We start from the raw sequence: 16,694 nt of genomic DNA on the forward strand, positions 1-16,694 counted from the left end.
TAGAACAATTTTCTTAACCAATGTTCTCAAAGCAGCTAAATTTTTTTATTTATGCATCATATGTTTTGTGAAACGTTTTAGTTAGATATTCATTTAATATATTTTTTAAATGTTGCTACTTGAACGTTCAGAGAACATTTAAAAGTAACGTTCCAATAATGTCTGCAAAATGACAAAATGGAATGTTCCCGGATTGGTCACAAAACCAAGTAAAAACTGAACGTTCAGAAATAATGTTTTCAGAGCTTGAGAACTTTAGCAAAATGCTCTGAAACGTTTGGTTTTTAGTTAGAGCAGAGCAGAATATCTTGACTTATGATTTTGTTTATATACAAAATTGGATTAAACATCAAAATCACAAAATCATGTTTTTTTCTTGAGATGTTTGGCGATGACATGATAACACCACATCTCTAGATTATTGTATTGGACAGTAGGCACTAGGTAGTGTGCAGTGTGACAGACAGTCACTCAGTTTTAACCCCGCCTCCACTGCTGAAAGGGGAGGGGCCCTGCAGATGATTGACAGCTTGACTTCTGCAGCAGCCTGACAGCATCACAAGAACACAGCCATGTGCTAACAAAATCAACCTTTATTTAATTTAGCTTATAATGATATATGTAATCTCCACAGAACAAGACGCAATTTACAAAGAAACATTGGATGCTGTCTATATGTTATAAGAATGTTCCATAAACATTATTTTAAGCATGTTTTCTCCTCACATTTACATACAAGTTCTGGAAGCGTTTCCTGTTAGCAGTGGTTGAGGGTCAGAGGTCAGCTCTGGTGGATGCGAAGGGTTAAACGTCTCTCTCCAGCATGCTGTTCTTCAGGAATGTGAGCGTCTGCAGTCATGAGATGTTTAGTCTGGACTGAAGATCTGCTGATCTCTCCGTCCTGCTCTCTGTGTTTAGTTGGTAGCTTGCTTTGGTAAACTCTTCTTCTTTTATTGTGTGTGCTGGGATTGTGGCAGGACACAGTAAACAGCATCTGACTCTTTTTGAACAGTTTGGTGAGGAATGATGTGCTCTTGTGTGTTACTGCCCCATCCTCGTGTCAGGAACACTGCATTCTTCGGTTTATCAGTTCATGCATTTTCTGGGAATCAAACCCACTGCAAGTTACACAAATCAAGCAACAGACATTAAAACTGGAACATTTAATCTTCTGATCATGCTTTTCCTGGGAATCTAACCCTTGGGCTTGGTGTTGCAAGCGCTGGCTCTACTGTTTAAACTAGTTTTGCATGGGTCTATGCAATACATATAACAGTTTGTGAGAAATGTTCTTGAATGTGAGAAGTATTTGGTGTCAGGAGCTTCATGAACTAAGCCTGATGATCATCATGACCTGAGATGAGTCTCTGTACAGTCACATGATCAATGACACTCATTCACTTCCATGTGATTAGAAATACAGCATAAACCAAGAGATTTCTCAGCATTTTGTTTGACAGTTTTCATAATCTCAAAAGATTTCATTTAAATCAACTGTATGTAGTTTTGCCTGTTGCCTGACTTTGGATCTGCTCCCCCTGACCGGCTCTGTTGGGCTCACAGTGTTCCTGGAAAGGGTGTTCCTCCTCTTCCTCTTCCTCATGGCTGGAGGTCTGTGTGTGAAGAGGAGGCCACTGCAGTCCTCCGCTCTCCTCCGACGGCTCCACCATGATTGGAGGACAGACGCTCCTTCACCTTTCTCCCGTCTCCAGCTGCTCCGACGGCTCCTGGAAAATCTGCACCAACACACGGATCACACTGAGAGAGAAGATGATTCAAGAACAAGGGACAGTTCGTCTGCATCATTAACTCTCCCTCAAGAAGTTTCAAAACTCTACAGGTTTTGTTGAACACAAAAGAAGGTATTTTGAAGAATGTTGGTAACCTGACAGTTGCCGGTACCCATTGACTTCCATTGTATTTTTTTCCTCTAGTATGAAAGTCAATGGCTACCAGCAACTGTTGGTAAAAATGTCTTCTGGGTTCATCAAAAGAACTCAACAGTGTCTTTAAATGAACTGATAAATGACGCCCCCTCGTGGCTCTCTAAAGCATTACAGCACTGTGTTCTGCAGAAAACTACCATGTGCACAGGTGACATCAGTTCTGGTAGTTTGTCTCGTTATGTAACAGTCAAATGTGCTCAAGCTTTAGAAGCTATATGAGCATTCAAGCCATTTTACTAAATGTGGATCATGAAGCACTTTATTCATTATTATCATCCCATGATTTTGACCTGATATGAACTCATGTTATTTTTGTTATTTTATTTACCAGATGCCAGCAATCTGTCCCAAACAGTGCTTTTAAGTGGGCCGGTACGCACCGGTACTCCGTACCACCACTTCCAAATATAGCTCTTAAACGTACCACCACCTCTCCATGGCCCAGAATGTGCTTTTAGCGTTCATTTGTACATCTGATTTAATAGAGGTTTTAATCCTTTGCCTGCGCTGCCGCTTTTCAGTGCACCCTTCACAATGCACGCTTCCTAATTCTTCCTAGTTGGGAGTATGGAGCGTGAATCATTTGAACCAGTTCGGGAGTTCGAAGCGGGTTCGCGAATCATTTGAGTCAGTTTGGAGATCGCGAATCATTTGAATCAGTTCGGGAGTTCGGAGCGGGTTCGTGAATCATTTGAGTCAGTTCGGGAGTTCGGAGCGGGATCGCGAATCATTTGAGTCAGTTTGGGAGTTCGGAGCGTGATTCATTTGAGTCAGTTCGGGAGTTCGGAGCGGGATCGCGAATCATTTGAGTCAGTTTGGATGTTTGAATGCAGTAATGCAGTAATAGCTCTTTCTAAGGGTATTTTTTCAAAATCCTTTTGCATATTTTATTTATGTTTAGTAGTTCTTTCTAGCTCAAGCAAATCCACAAACTAATAAAAGGATTTATTATTAAGGTAGTCTGTTGACTGCTGTATATAAAAGCCCTTCAATATAGTTGTTGTTACTTCAGGGGATGAGGGGAGTCATAAAAAAAAAAAAAAAACAGGAAATAATTTTTTTTTTTTGGCTATAATAGAGTACCGGCACCTCTTTTGGGCCACTTAAAGCACTGGTCCCAAATACATGATCAGTTCTTTATGTTTCAGTTTGCAGAAGTGTAGATTGTAGGGAAGTTACAAAAGTTCCCCAACAGAAGTAAATATTTTTATTTTGACTACTTCGGGGAAATTAAAAATGTAAAAAAAAAAAAAAAAAAAAAAAACAAACTTAGAGCCACAGACTAATAACAAAGCTTTAAATCCTCCAACACAGACAGGCAAGACAAGCTGAGTAAACAGATAAACAATATTTTTCCCTGTGTGCAATATTAGTCCCACAAAGCAAAAGGAGAATTATATTGTATAACTTTTAAAGAACAGTTATGAGAACCTGATTAATGCATGTGATGAATTACTGAGACCTGATATGATGAGAGCCTGAGGACATCACACACACACACACACACACACACACTGCTGAGCTGATGCATGTAAGACTGCAGCAATATGGCATTCAAGCATCATTCACTGATTCCGGTGTAAATACAGTAAATGTTTCTGTACACTGTACGGTTCTCAGTCGTGCTCAAACCATCTGATAACATCCACACACATGCAGTGACACACTCTCGGTGTGTTAGGAAACACATGGACAGTGTCAGTGTTAAGAGGAAGAGCTGTAATCTCTGTAACGAGGGAAAAGCTCCACAGAACGAGACGCACTTTACAAAGAAACACTGGATGCTGTCTTAAACTATAATAGATGGCTGTCTCAGTGATTCCCTCCTGATCTGGGTTCTGTTCCTCTGGTGAGTATTATCATGCAGACAGAGCAGTATTAGTGTCTCTGCAGATGAAAGCTTCATGTATTTAACAGGACAGGCTAAACACACACTCATTGTGCCACTGGGAATTATTCACACTCATGTTTTTATAGTTAATGTTGCGATTTTTGTTATTGTGAATCCCAGTGATGTCTTCACCAGTGTTGGAAAAGTTACTTTAAAACTTTTTTTTTTCTTTAAACAACCTAATGGTTGTTTAAAGAGTCTTTGACTGAAAGGTGTTTGTCTGGTAAGAACTCACCACTAGAGGGAAACAGAGGACTAATGATCACACCGATCACTGCTAGAGGCCTGTGTCTTTCACTAAATACTGGCTTTTCACCAATAATCTCAAGCCTGATTCCTTTATGAACAGCTTAATGTACATCAACTGCAACAGCTCCTTTACTTTATACATGTTTGTTTCACATGTGGTAAATTAAACGTGTTAAAAGTGTCATAAATCACGTGTGTTTTTAAGCTTATTATTTCTTCTCAAGTAAACATATTTTTTATTTTAAAGAGAATACAAAAACGATCCTCTTACTTAGTATTTTTGTCTTGTTTTCTAGCATAAATATCTAAAACTCAAAAATCAAGATTAATTTATTGTATAAGGAAAATTGAGATAATATGTCTAGTTTTCTGTAAAAAAAATACATAGTTTTTCCTTAAAACAAGCAAAAACTCTTGTTTAGCCTTTTGAATTAAGTTTTTTTCTTTCCCCATTGCTAGATATTTTTGCTTATTTTAAACAAAATTCACAACACTTTTATAATCTTCTTAGAAAACAAGATTCAAATCTTAAATCATTTTTCTTGTAGAGTAAAATCATCTCAATTCAAGAATGTTTCAATATTTATACTAGAAACACTAAAACACAAGACTAAATATACTTTTTTTTAGAAGGCAGACAGAAAGAGGAAGATACACACGTCTGAATAAATGGAGGAAGAAAAGAGCAGAAGAGGACGAGAAGAGAGAGAGAGAGAGAGATTTCACTCCATTCAAACAAACTGACAGACTTCTGTATTTAGAGAAGCTGTGAGTGTGATAGCAGAGCAATAAAGACATGAGAGACACAGAACCACACACACACACACACACACACACTCACACACACACACACACACACACACAGTATTACTCTAAAAATGTAATGTTACTCTTAAAAGTAATTAACATAATCAAATAAGATCCTACAAGACAAAGTGAATTTCCATTTAAAAACCACAATGTCCAATATGATACAAATCAATAAAAGATCCTACATGAAAAATTTTAATCCCATTAAAATCAATCAGAATGTCCAATAGGGTTCTAAAAATCCAGTAAGATCCAAAAGGATAAACTGAAATTCCAATAGGATTTTTTGACAAGGGTTGAATCAGTTTGAGGGTTCGGAGCGGGTTCGCGAATCATTTGAGTCAGTTTGGGACTTCAGAGCGAGATCTCGAATCAATTGATTCAGATCGGGAGTTCAGAGCGAGATCTCGAATCAATTGATTCAGATCGGGAGTTCAGAGCGGGATCGCGAATCATTTGCATCAGATCGGGAGTTCAGAGCGGGATCGCGAATCATTTGAGTCAGTTCGAGAGTTCAGAGCGGGATCGCGAATCATTTGAGTCAGTTCGAGAGTTCAGAGCGGGATCGCGAATCATTTGAGTCAGTTCGAGAGTTCAGAGCAAGATCGCGAATCATTTGAGTCAGTTCGGTAGTTCAAAGAGGGTTCGCGAATCATTTGAATCAGTTTGTCCAGTGTTGGACAGTAACGGGTTATTAATAACGTGTTACTGTAACGCAGTTATTTTTTACAGTAACTAATACTGTAAAGCATTACTTTTTAAATAAATTAACTCCATTACCATATGGTGCATTGTCCATTATTTTTTTTAAATTAATTAATTTTTACTGAAATGCAGCCTAACCTGTTTGCAGCAGTGACGCACTGTAGGATTGGTGGATGGCAACCACTGTAAACACGAAGACGCACTGTGGGCGTGTTTACGTTTATTCAAGTGTGTGCGGCAGTCATGGCGAGAGCAACACGAGTTTCTCAAAGTGGAAATATGCGCATTATTTCACTTTAGTTGAGCATAAAGACAAAAACCTTTTAGTCAAATGTAAGCTATGTCTTTCTGGTCAGAATGTCCTATCCTAGCCCATGAATTTCTAATCCGTGCGCTCAGATTTTGTGAACTGTACCCTCGGTTTTCTAATCTGTACCCACGAATTCATAATCTGAAAAGTGTCTTAAGTGATTCTCTGTATGTTTTTCTCTTACAGGTGAAACATTGTTGAAAACACGCACCTGTCTCTACTGTGGAGTCACCGGCTTTCAGTCAGCTCCTTAGCATGATAGCATAGATTTCATTTTTAAACAGCATTTATATATATATTAGTGGTGGGCCGTAATCGGACGTAACATACACTTTGCTGTAGACCCATTCCACATAATAATATTAATTAAAACTGTATGTTACGTGCTGCGTTAACGCAAGACTCTTATCGGGCGATAAAAAAATATCACCGTTAATCTATTCTCAAAGTTGGGTTGGGAGCTGGGTCTATACTAAGCAAGCTATGATGACTTTCACCTTGATATTTTATATAACCGACTGATTGAGGTCAGCCTAAAAAGATGCTCAGGACAGTTGACGGGCCACTGCTGTGCATCGTCACGAAAGCTTATCTTTACGCCTTACCGCTTGTCGATTTCTGTGAAGTTCTCCTGGAAGTCCCTCCTGCACCTGAACGAACAAATACAAATCACAGTTTGAACAAACAAAAAGATGTGAAAGAGCCCAATTCAGTTCTCGCGGTGTTCTGGTGCTCAGGGCTCACGCAGAGAAAGGCGTCTCAAAACACTAGAACATCGAATTTGCATATTTTTGCTCTTGTGCCAACAAATACATACGAAATATGTCAAAATATCCACCTTGGAAATTATGCTTGAAAAACTGTCAGTTTTTTTTAAGTGAAAGTAAAGAGTTGAGGAAAAATGGGATGTGTATTATATTGGATGCGTTCATCGTCTCTTAAAGTGACAGCGCCTAATTTAGCGACTGGCTGCTGTAATGTTAATCCTAGAAAATGAAAATGAAAATCACTCACTGCTCTTGACTGCATTTCTTTGTAGTTTTAACAGTCAAACCAAAAATTATTCAGACACCAGATATCATTTTTGATATATATAGCAAAACTGTAATAATGTGAGAAATGTTGAAGGTGTCTGAATAAATAGGTTTGATTGTATATTTCATTTTTACATTGAAGACTATCCAGTGCTATTTTACATTTAATTATTTGGTTTCTGAACCTTGACACCTACAAACTTGAAAAAAACGTAAACATTGTGTAAATAGCACAAATAAATACTGGTACAACCTTCACTGGGTCCCTGCTGACCCCAGCTACGGCTCTGCTCACGCCTGTTTCACACATACTCCGTCTGCAGTACGTATGCAGTCCGTGTGCGTTACGTGTGTGGTGCAGCACGGACTCGATGTGCTTTCACACAGGACGCGTTTGCAGTTTGCTACTCGGTACATAAACAATCACTGCACTGCTGCCGACGCAACGCTCCTGGAACGCAACCAGAATCCGTTAACATGGATGCGTAAAAAATATGCAATGCATACGCACTGCAGACGGAGTATGTGTGAAACAGGCGAACAGTTGTTTACACCTTGTGTAATGTGGGATTAGTTTACAGCTTTTTCAAGCAGTTTGTGATGCATTTTGGAAACAGGAGATGTATATTTCTAATGCACCACCTAGCTTGATAGACCCCTTCTCAAAGACTTACTGTTTGAAAATTTTATTTGAGTAACACACGTATTCTGAATGCCTTCGGCAGAATTCGAATGAGCCATTTTAATCTAGATTAATTTCAAGATCACAGTGAGATTAATCTATATTTAAAAAAAATGATCCATGCCCACCACTAATATATATATATATATATATATAAGGGCTGTAGCTATCAAATATTTTAGTAATTGAGTATTCTACCAAAAATTCCATCGATTAATCGAGTAAAATAAGAAAATAAGACTCCTGGGTCTCTTAATATATATATATATATATATATATATATATATATATATATATATATATATATGTATGTATGTTTCTCGAAATTGATTCTGAATAATTCAGATTGCTTTCATTTATTTATTTCAAAAAGTTCTGTGTTATGTTGTCCATTGTTGATAGTTTTCATACTTAAGCTGTGAAAGGAACATTTTTAAGGGCTCAACACAACAGCTTTTATGATGCAGAAGCCACTTTAGTTTTTGATTCTGAATATATTATTCAGGTGTTTTCTTATTTATTTCAGAAATCCTTGTTATTAAGTGACTAGTAACTGTAACTAGTTACTATTTCTCAGTAACTAGCACAACACTGGTGTTGTCATAACGTTCACCTTGGAGATCGAAAATGTTACTTTTTTTGAGACCCCAGGAGCCCAAATTCAGACCCAGAACAATAAAACCCACAGAAGAGGTGGGAGTTCAAAGGAGGAATCTTTATATTACCAAACTGCAGGGAGAGGAAGAGTAGATATAAGTCATGATCTGCAAGATTAACCACAATCTGATGTGATCCGACCACCTCAGAGAAAACCAGTGTTGAGCTGCTGCAAGAGCTTTTGAAGCACAGCAGCTGTGGTCAAAGAGTTTGGGAGTTCAGAGCGGGTTCGCGAATCATTTGAGTCAGTTTGTCCAGTGTTGGGCAGTAACGGGTTATTAGTAACACACACACTCACACACACACACACACCCGTAAAGCTGGGTCCGTAAAGCTGGGTGTGACACAGGAAGTGATGTCACATGTGAAAGCTCACAGCGCAACAGGTCTGAAGTGTATTTATCACACACACATCCAGACAGAGCCAGCGAGAGCAGAAATATTCCATCAACAGAGGATTATTAAAATACTGCACTCTAATCACATCTATGAAAATGAAAGCAAATTTAAACACAAGGACAGATAATGCAAATTATGCTGGTCAGAGCTGTGTTTGTATATTCCAGCAGGTTAAAGGGATAGTTCATCCAAAAATGAACTGTTTGACTCTCTCGTTGTTACAAACCTGTATGAATTACATTGTTGGGAACCAAACAGCTGATGGTAGCCATTGACTTCAAACTGTGGGAGTCTATGGCTGCCGTCAAATGCTTGGTGACCTAAATTCTTCAAAATATCTTCTTTTGCTTTCAACGGAAGAAAGAAACTCACTCAGAGGAACAACACAAGGAAGAGTAAATTAATTATATTTACACAATATACATTTCTACATTAAGTCATAAAGTCTCTTGGAGCCAATAAATGTCAAGGAACAGAAATATTCTCAGACTTTTTGTTTCTAAATGTTTAAAAGTTCAGTTTTTCTTTATTATGTGAATTGTGAAGGGAACATTTCATATTTTGCAAACGTTATGGGAATGTTACTTTTTAATGTTCTCTAAACATTCTTAAACAAAACTTAACAGTTTGAGAAATGTTCTTCATATACAAATCCAAGAATTGCACACTAAATGCAAAACGCCCCACATCTCTTTCAAAATGAAGCACTGCATTCAAAATATCACATTTGACCCCAAAACATTTTAGGGTAAATTATTCTGAAACTGAGATGTAAACATCATCTGAAGCTGAAGCTAAAGCTAAAGTGTTTCTACCATATATTTACAGTAAATTTCTCCCAGTTGTTTTCGTGTGAATGTTTGTTGCGGTGTGTGGTGCGCACACACTGTAGTGCTTCACATGTAGAGTCCTGCAGCGGGGTACAGCATGAAGGGGGCGATGCTGTGCTGCGAGGGGCTCTCCAGCATGTGTTTACGGTAATAACGGCGCAGGGCCGGGCTGCTCGGGTGCTGCTGTCTGACGTGGAGGAAGTACTCGTCCGGTCGGTTGGAGGTGAAGCCACAGTCCTCACACACGAAGATCTTGGAGCGCCGCTGGCGGTAAGCGTACTGCTGTCGTACGCCGTGGATCTTCCTCAGGTGAGACTCCAGAGAGCAGCGCTGCGTGAAGGCCTTCTCACACAGATCACAGCGGTACGGACGGATACCTGCACACACACACACACACACACACATACACACAGAGAGAGAGAGAGAGACTCGAGCGGATCAGAACCTGCTTACCGTTTACAGTGTTTCCTCACGGGTCAAAATGACCCGAAGGCCTAAATTACATTTTTTTTTGGTCCAGAAAGCTTATATTGATACATTTTAAATTATTTTTTCTTTATATTTATTTATTTTTTTAAAGAAAAAAAAGTTGCCAGCCATCACCAGCGTTTTTGCTGATTTTCACTAAAATCTCATGGCCTCCAGAATATATTGTTGTATGAATCTCTGAACTCGCAAAACATCAAAGTAAAGACCCTCTACTTTAAAAATAAATAAATGAAAAATCAGTTGTACTCCAGCTTCAAGCTTAGTTTTTATTAACATTATAGGTAGGTCTCTTTAAAAAAAGATGAGAAGATCACATTTGTGTAAAACTCTACATCAGGATCATATTCAGGAGATGTGTAACAGCGCCCCCTAGTGTATAACAGCGAGAACACGGAAACTTCTGTGTTTGGCAGGGAAAGAGTTAATCATGCATGTTATAATGTGCATCTACAGTGTGTGTGTGGGAGGCGGTGGGGGGGACGTTATGTAAGTGTTTTTTGCCTTGGTATTATTCTGTAGTCTCAGCCCTTTATTTGGATAATTTTTTGGTATTGTGTCCATTTTTTTAAATCGAATAAAAAATGTTTTTTTTTTTTCAACATTACATAAATTTCTATGGTGGGTCAAACTGATTCACCCATTTTTTGTTTTTGATCAATGTTCAAGTGTGACAAAATTCAATCCATTCAAAAATCCCAGAGGGAGGGATTTGTAAAAAAAAATTTAAAAAAATTAATTACAGACACATTAATCTTTGAATCCACTCATTTGTGTGTGTGTGTTACAAATTTAAGTGTAACAAAAGTCACAAAGTCTTGTACGCCTCAGATGAACACTTCATTCTGTTTACAATTTTTAATAAAAAATAAAAAACGCAGGTCAAAGGGCATTTTCCTCAAGGGAAGGATGACAGTTAAAGGCGCAGTACTGATTTTTTCAGTTCAGTGAGATACTTTATATTTTCCAGTTTCATTTTGACTTCAAATAAAATTTTAGTCATTTTGTTTTGTGGTTTTGTCAGTTTATGTATATGTATATATAGTTTATATTAATTTAATTTAATTTGAGTTTCATTTATTTTAGGACATCAAGTTAAACTGAATGGAAATGAGAAATGTTTCCTTGTGAACTAGCTGAAATACGTTATTTTTTTAAATTGCTTACAAACAAAACTTTGTCTCTTTGTCTCAAAACTTCACACACAAATCCAAGAATTGCACACAGAATGCAAACGCCTCTCATCTCTTGAAGCACTGCATTCAAAATATCTCAAAAGCAAACATTTGCAAACACCTTCAGCATATGATTAACTCCTGCTAGATTTGTGTGTGTTACACAGACAATCATGAGCTCAAGTCACAGGCTGATGATTCGTGTCTGGTTTTGTAGATCTGGTGTGTGCTCCTGCTGTTTGAGTGTCAGCTTTCAGAAACAGTGTGACAAGGAGAGATTGTGTGTGTGTGTGTGTGTGTGTGTGTGTGTGTGAGCAGAGGATGAGAGTGTCTCGGTGTGAGTCTCACCGGTGTGTGTTCTCATGTGTCTCTTCAGGTCGAAGGTGTCGTTGAAGCCCTTCCCGCAGAACCTGCAGGGGTGTCTCTTGATCATACTGTGGCACTTGAGGTGACGCGTCAGCATGCGCTGCAGAGGAAACACTTTATGACACACGGAGCACAGGAACTCTGACGAGCCGCTGGATTCACGCACCTGGAAGCAGAGCGAGACACAGATGAGCTTCCTGGAGATCCAGGACCAGACCCTGAGGATCTGCAGGAGCTTCACCTTGTTGAGCGGAGCCGAGGCCAGCGCAGGAGGAGCGAGAGAACTGTGTGACGGCTGCACTCTCTCCATCCCATAATCCAGAGCAGGTGTGTGTGTGTGTGTGTGGACGGCCTGAGAGCGACACTGCTCCGACACTGACTCCAGAGCAGCGCTGGGAGCCGGAACACACACTGAAACACACACCAACACACTTACACACGTCACTCAATACATATACTGTTTGGTTGTTTATTTATTTGTTATGCACTATTATATATATATATATATATATATATATTCTATTTTCATAAATAATAATTTATTTTTTAAAATAAAATAATGAAAAAATAACAACCATATACAAAGTAAAGCAAGTATAGTACAAACAAATAATAATAATAATATATTTTTATTTTATAATAAACCAGTATAGTATATTTTTACTTGTTTTATAATAATAAATAATAACATCATTTTTTTCATTAATTATATTTAAAAAAATATAATAATAAAAATTAAATAATAAAAAATAACAACCCTATACAAAATCAAACCTCCAGAACCCCTAAATAAACCAGTATAGTATTTTATTTTATTTTATAAGAAATAATAATGTAAATAATAATTATTATGTTTATTTTTATAATATAACAACCATATACAAAAATAAACCATTATAATTAAAGATGATATTTATGCTGGTTTTTGTTTCTATCATATATTTCAATCAGATAAAAAAAACTCTCTCTGTTTATAATGTTTCTTTACTTCTAAAATGTTTAAATGAATAATTCTTGATGGAAAGTGTTAACTCGTTGAAATAAAGCACTAATTTCTGTTAGGGTGATTCATATGTGAATATATTTACATAAATACAGCATTTTTCAAACACTTCCACTTCATGTCTAATAATGGACTTTGTGTCTTTGTTCATTTGCCTTCATGTCATTCAAACGCTTTGACTTTCTTTCTTCTGTGAAACACAAATGAAGACATCTTGAAGAATTGAGTTGAAAACACAAATTTCTTGATTTTAATTGATTCGCATTTTGATTCTCAAATTACAGAAATAAACAGAACAGAACTTACTGAAACAAATCATGTTTTTGATCATATCAATAATTACGTCACATTTATATAATGTCTATAAACTCCAGAGAGGAGCATTATTAATGAGTTTAATAAATGCACTACATTCATGATATTTCACTGAACCTGTTCTTTTAAAATTACGAGGTTACTCTTTATTTTAAGGTGTCTTTGTTTACTTCCATGTAATTATAATAGTAAGTATGTAACAAGGTATAAAGTGTTACCAAATAGAATACTTTAATTACAAAATGCTATTAAAACGCTCTTACAATCATAACACAGCATACATGTTTGTTAACAGAGTACGGGTTTAGAGATCTTCAGGTCCGAATGAATCAGAGTGAGTCGAATCTCAAGCTTGTGAATCTCAGTGAAGGAGTGCGCTCAGGTTTGGAGGGTGTTCTGATGGTTTGGTTACCTGTGTTTGGGCTGAAGCAGGGCTCCGGCTCCTTCCACTGCCATCCGGCGCACACCGACTGCTTTCTCTTGACCAGGAACGAGCGAGGCATCTCCAGACTGCTTCACGGCTCGCTGTCTAGAGACTCAATCTGAGAGCGGATGATTTCCATATCTCTGGAGAGAGGAGGACACACCTGTGCTTTAACTGCTGCTCCGCTGGTTTGCATGCCAGGTAGAGAGAATCTGGGCTCCTCATTTAACTGGACCTGCCATGCAAATGGTCCTCCGGCGCGCGGGGCTGAAGGGCACAGCAAGCTCAGCACTGCTAGGAAAATGTTGCTTTTATTTCACGTTCCAGTTGATTGTCTGTCAGGTTTATGTCACCTAACCTGGGACAAAGGCAATTCAAATGTGCTGCTTTACTGTTGACTATCTGTTAACCTCCCGGTCCAAGGGCTTGAATGGCTTTCTCCAGTCCTGACAGGTGTGCTTTTCTTCTGCACACCTCAAAAGATTCGCCATCAGTTACCTGTCCGTCTAACCACATCACCGAGGGAGAACAACAGTGCAGATCAGCTGCTGGATAGAGACGTGATCATTTCATCTACTCTAAGCTGATGAGCCGAAACTGAATGAATAAGAATGATGTAGACATTGAAAAACTTACTGAAATGAGTTTATGTTGATGCAATAAAATTGCACTGACATAAAAAAAAAATGATATTAAAAATAAATAAATAACCCTAAATGAATTAAGAAAATAAGTAACGTTAAAATAAAAACGGACAATTTTAAAATAGCTAATACTAAAATCTGTGATCTCAATGATATATAAATAAAAAAAACTATTGAACTAAAACAGTTTAAATATTGTATTGAAACTATTTACCAAGGCAACATCTCTTATTTTCATCTAGTGTACATTTATGCACTTAAATAACTTACATTAAAACTGATATAGAAATGAAAGCTGTAACTGAACTGGAAAATGAACGTAAAGCTGAAATAAAAAATTCTGTTAAAAATAACGAGGATGAAAAAAAAAAGTGCACAACAAATAAACAAACGTTAAAATAAAACCGAAAATTGTATGCATTAAAAATGTATTGAAATGAATGTTAACTCTGAAATCAAAATACAATTCTAAAACAGTTTAAACATTATATTTAAGTTACCAAGACAACATCTCTTATTTTAATCTAGTTTAAATGGATCTGAAATAAAAACAGAAATAAAAATAAATATAACTATTTGGCTAACTAGAAATATGTTTGGATATTGAAACAAATAATAACAATGAATAAATAAACTGAAATAAAAACAAAAGTAGCTGAAATGGGTTCAGGGTGAAATGGGGGGGGGGGGGGAATAAAAAATTGACATTTAAAAAATTATAACATTTTAATATTAAAAATAATCAAAATGACAAAACACAACAAAACTGATATTTAATATTAAAATCCAACACAGAAAATCTTAAAAATAAAGCAGAGATGCTAAAATAACGGATGAAGATAGAGCATGCATGTGTCATTCTGAATGTGTTAATGCAGAAGGCTGATGTGTTCTGTGTCAGTGCTGAAGGACACACAGTACACTAGATATATTACCGTCATCCACTGTAACTGTATGCAAATGTGTCGCGAGGGAGCATGCGCCAGCTTTCTGTGAGCCGAACCGTACACAGCCGACAGGAGACACACGTCAAACAGTCCACGCCGCACCACACACTCATTTGCATGTTTCTGTGAGCTCTGGCCTGCTCAGACATGAAGAAGGACACCGTGTTTGACTGGGAAATGTCTCTGTTCGTCATGTGAGCCACACCCGCGGACACAGAGTCTCTTCTGATGTTTCAGGGCTTCACCAAGCCTCGAGAGTTTTGGAGGAATTTATGGTGGATTTGTACAAACTGGACTACTTTGAAATTATATTTTTCCATTAACTCCTATTGCTTCACAATCAGGCACCATTTGGACAGCGTTAGGGTTAAAATGCTCTTTTGTTGGTTGTTATTGCTTCCATTGTCCTCATTTGTAAGTCACTTTGGATAAAAGCAGATCTGCTTAATGCAAAATGAATCAAAAACCAGGCCTACTTCTTAATAAAACACGTGATAAGTATATATTTATTCATAATATGAGGTTTGCTGCGATGCTGAAACTCATTTTCATGCTTAAAGGGGTAGTAAAAGCCTGTCACTGTTTACTCATCCTCTTATTGTCCCAAACCTGTATGAAAAGATCATTTGAAGAACACTGGGAACCAAACAGCTGATGGTAGCCATTGATTTCCATGTATGGAAAGGAGGTCAATGGCTACCGTCAACTGTTTGGCTACGCACATTATTCAAAATATCTTCTCAAGAAACAAACTCATGCAGGTTTGCAATCATTTGAGAGTGAGTACATGACGACGGGGGTCTTATATTTGGGTGAGCTGTCCCTTTAAGAACACTTTTGTAAAAGCAAAGTCACACTGATAAAAATAAAACAGAACAATAGCGATTAAAGAGAGACATCTTTACATGCATTCCATTGTTTTTATTTATTTATAACATCTGGCTGAGTACAGTTCAGTCTGTTGGCAGATCAGTGCTGTGACGTCAGCCTATGCAAATCAGGCTAGCCGGAGGACACGCCCACACCTGTTCCCTCGAGTCCTCTATCTGTTCTTAATCACTGCTGCTTTGTCTATATACACAAATGTTTTATGTATGTGTATAAATCAGTTCACAATCTATAGTTCATCCGCACTTTATTTTTTATTGCTTTGTGTTTGGATTGCGTGTAGATGATGTGTTTTCTGTGGATCTCTTGTGCAAATGACTAACAAATAACTTGACTTCAGCAATGTTTTTGTTTTTAGGCATGATAAAGAAAATGGAAACAATTGCATTTAATTCATTTTTATTTCAAGTGAAATAAATGTAATATTCACATAAAGGTCTAGAATTGAAAAAGAAAGCTATTTTCTATGAATGTGTGAGACTTCCGGTTCATTAGGTGCTATTGGTAAATGACTAAAAAAACAAAAACAAAGTAGTAAACGGGAAACTATTTACACTACAAACCAGCGTGTTTTTGGTTATACATTATAATAATATTATATAAAAATACCAGTTTGCACTATCGAGCAGCCTAATGGCTGTTTTTGTATTGCAATAATAATAATAAGAATAAGAAGCTAATGACACCGGAAGTCTTGCAAATTAAAAAAACGTACGCGATTACGCGCGTTAAAAATAGAGCAGATACTATGAATGGAGAGAGTTTGCATTTGTTTAAACTGTATGTATATTTACGTGTTTTGCAATAGTTATGTTGGATATAAACAAGTGTTTTTCAAGTTTAGCTTTATCTGTTCACTATTGAATTGTTTCCTTGATTGTTGATGAACAGGACGTTCATCTAACATTTCTAAATGTTTCAGACCTTTCAAAA

At 37.2% G+C, this 16,694-nt stretch overlaps 1 protein-coding gene across 1 annotated transcript; it reads right to left on the reverse strand.

Moving 5' to 3' along the window:
- Nucleotides 1-9,452: 9,452 nt before the first annotated feature.
- Nucleotides 9,453-11,697, reverse strand: LOC113110488 (transcription factor Ovo-like 2). The gene is made up of 2 exons (XM_026274660.1): nt 11,523-11,697; nt 9,453-9,890 (listed from the first exon to the last, which is right to left on the reverse strand). Exons 1-2 carry the CDS (start codon nt 11,635-11,637, stop codon nt 9,580-9,582), a joined length of 426 nt encoding a protein of 141 aa, XP_026130445.1. The 5' UTR covers nt 11,638-11,697; the 3' UTR covers nt 9,453-9,579.
- Between the last annotated feature and the right edge of the window lie 4,997 nt (nt 11,698-16,694).

This window comes from Carassius auratus, chromosome 10 (assembly GCF_003368295.1).
Source record: "Carassius auratus strain Wakin chromosome 10, ASM336829v1, whole genome shotgun sequence".
In the NCBI taxonomy this organism is placed as follows: Eukaryota; Metazoa; Chordata; class Actinopteri; order Cypriniformes; family Cyprinidae; genus Carassius; species Carassius auratus.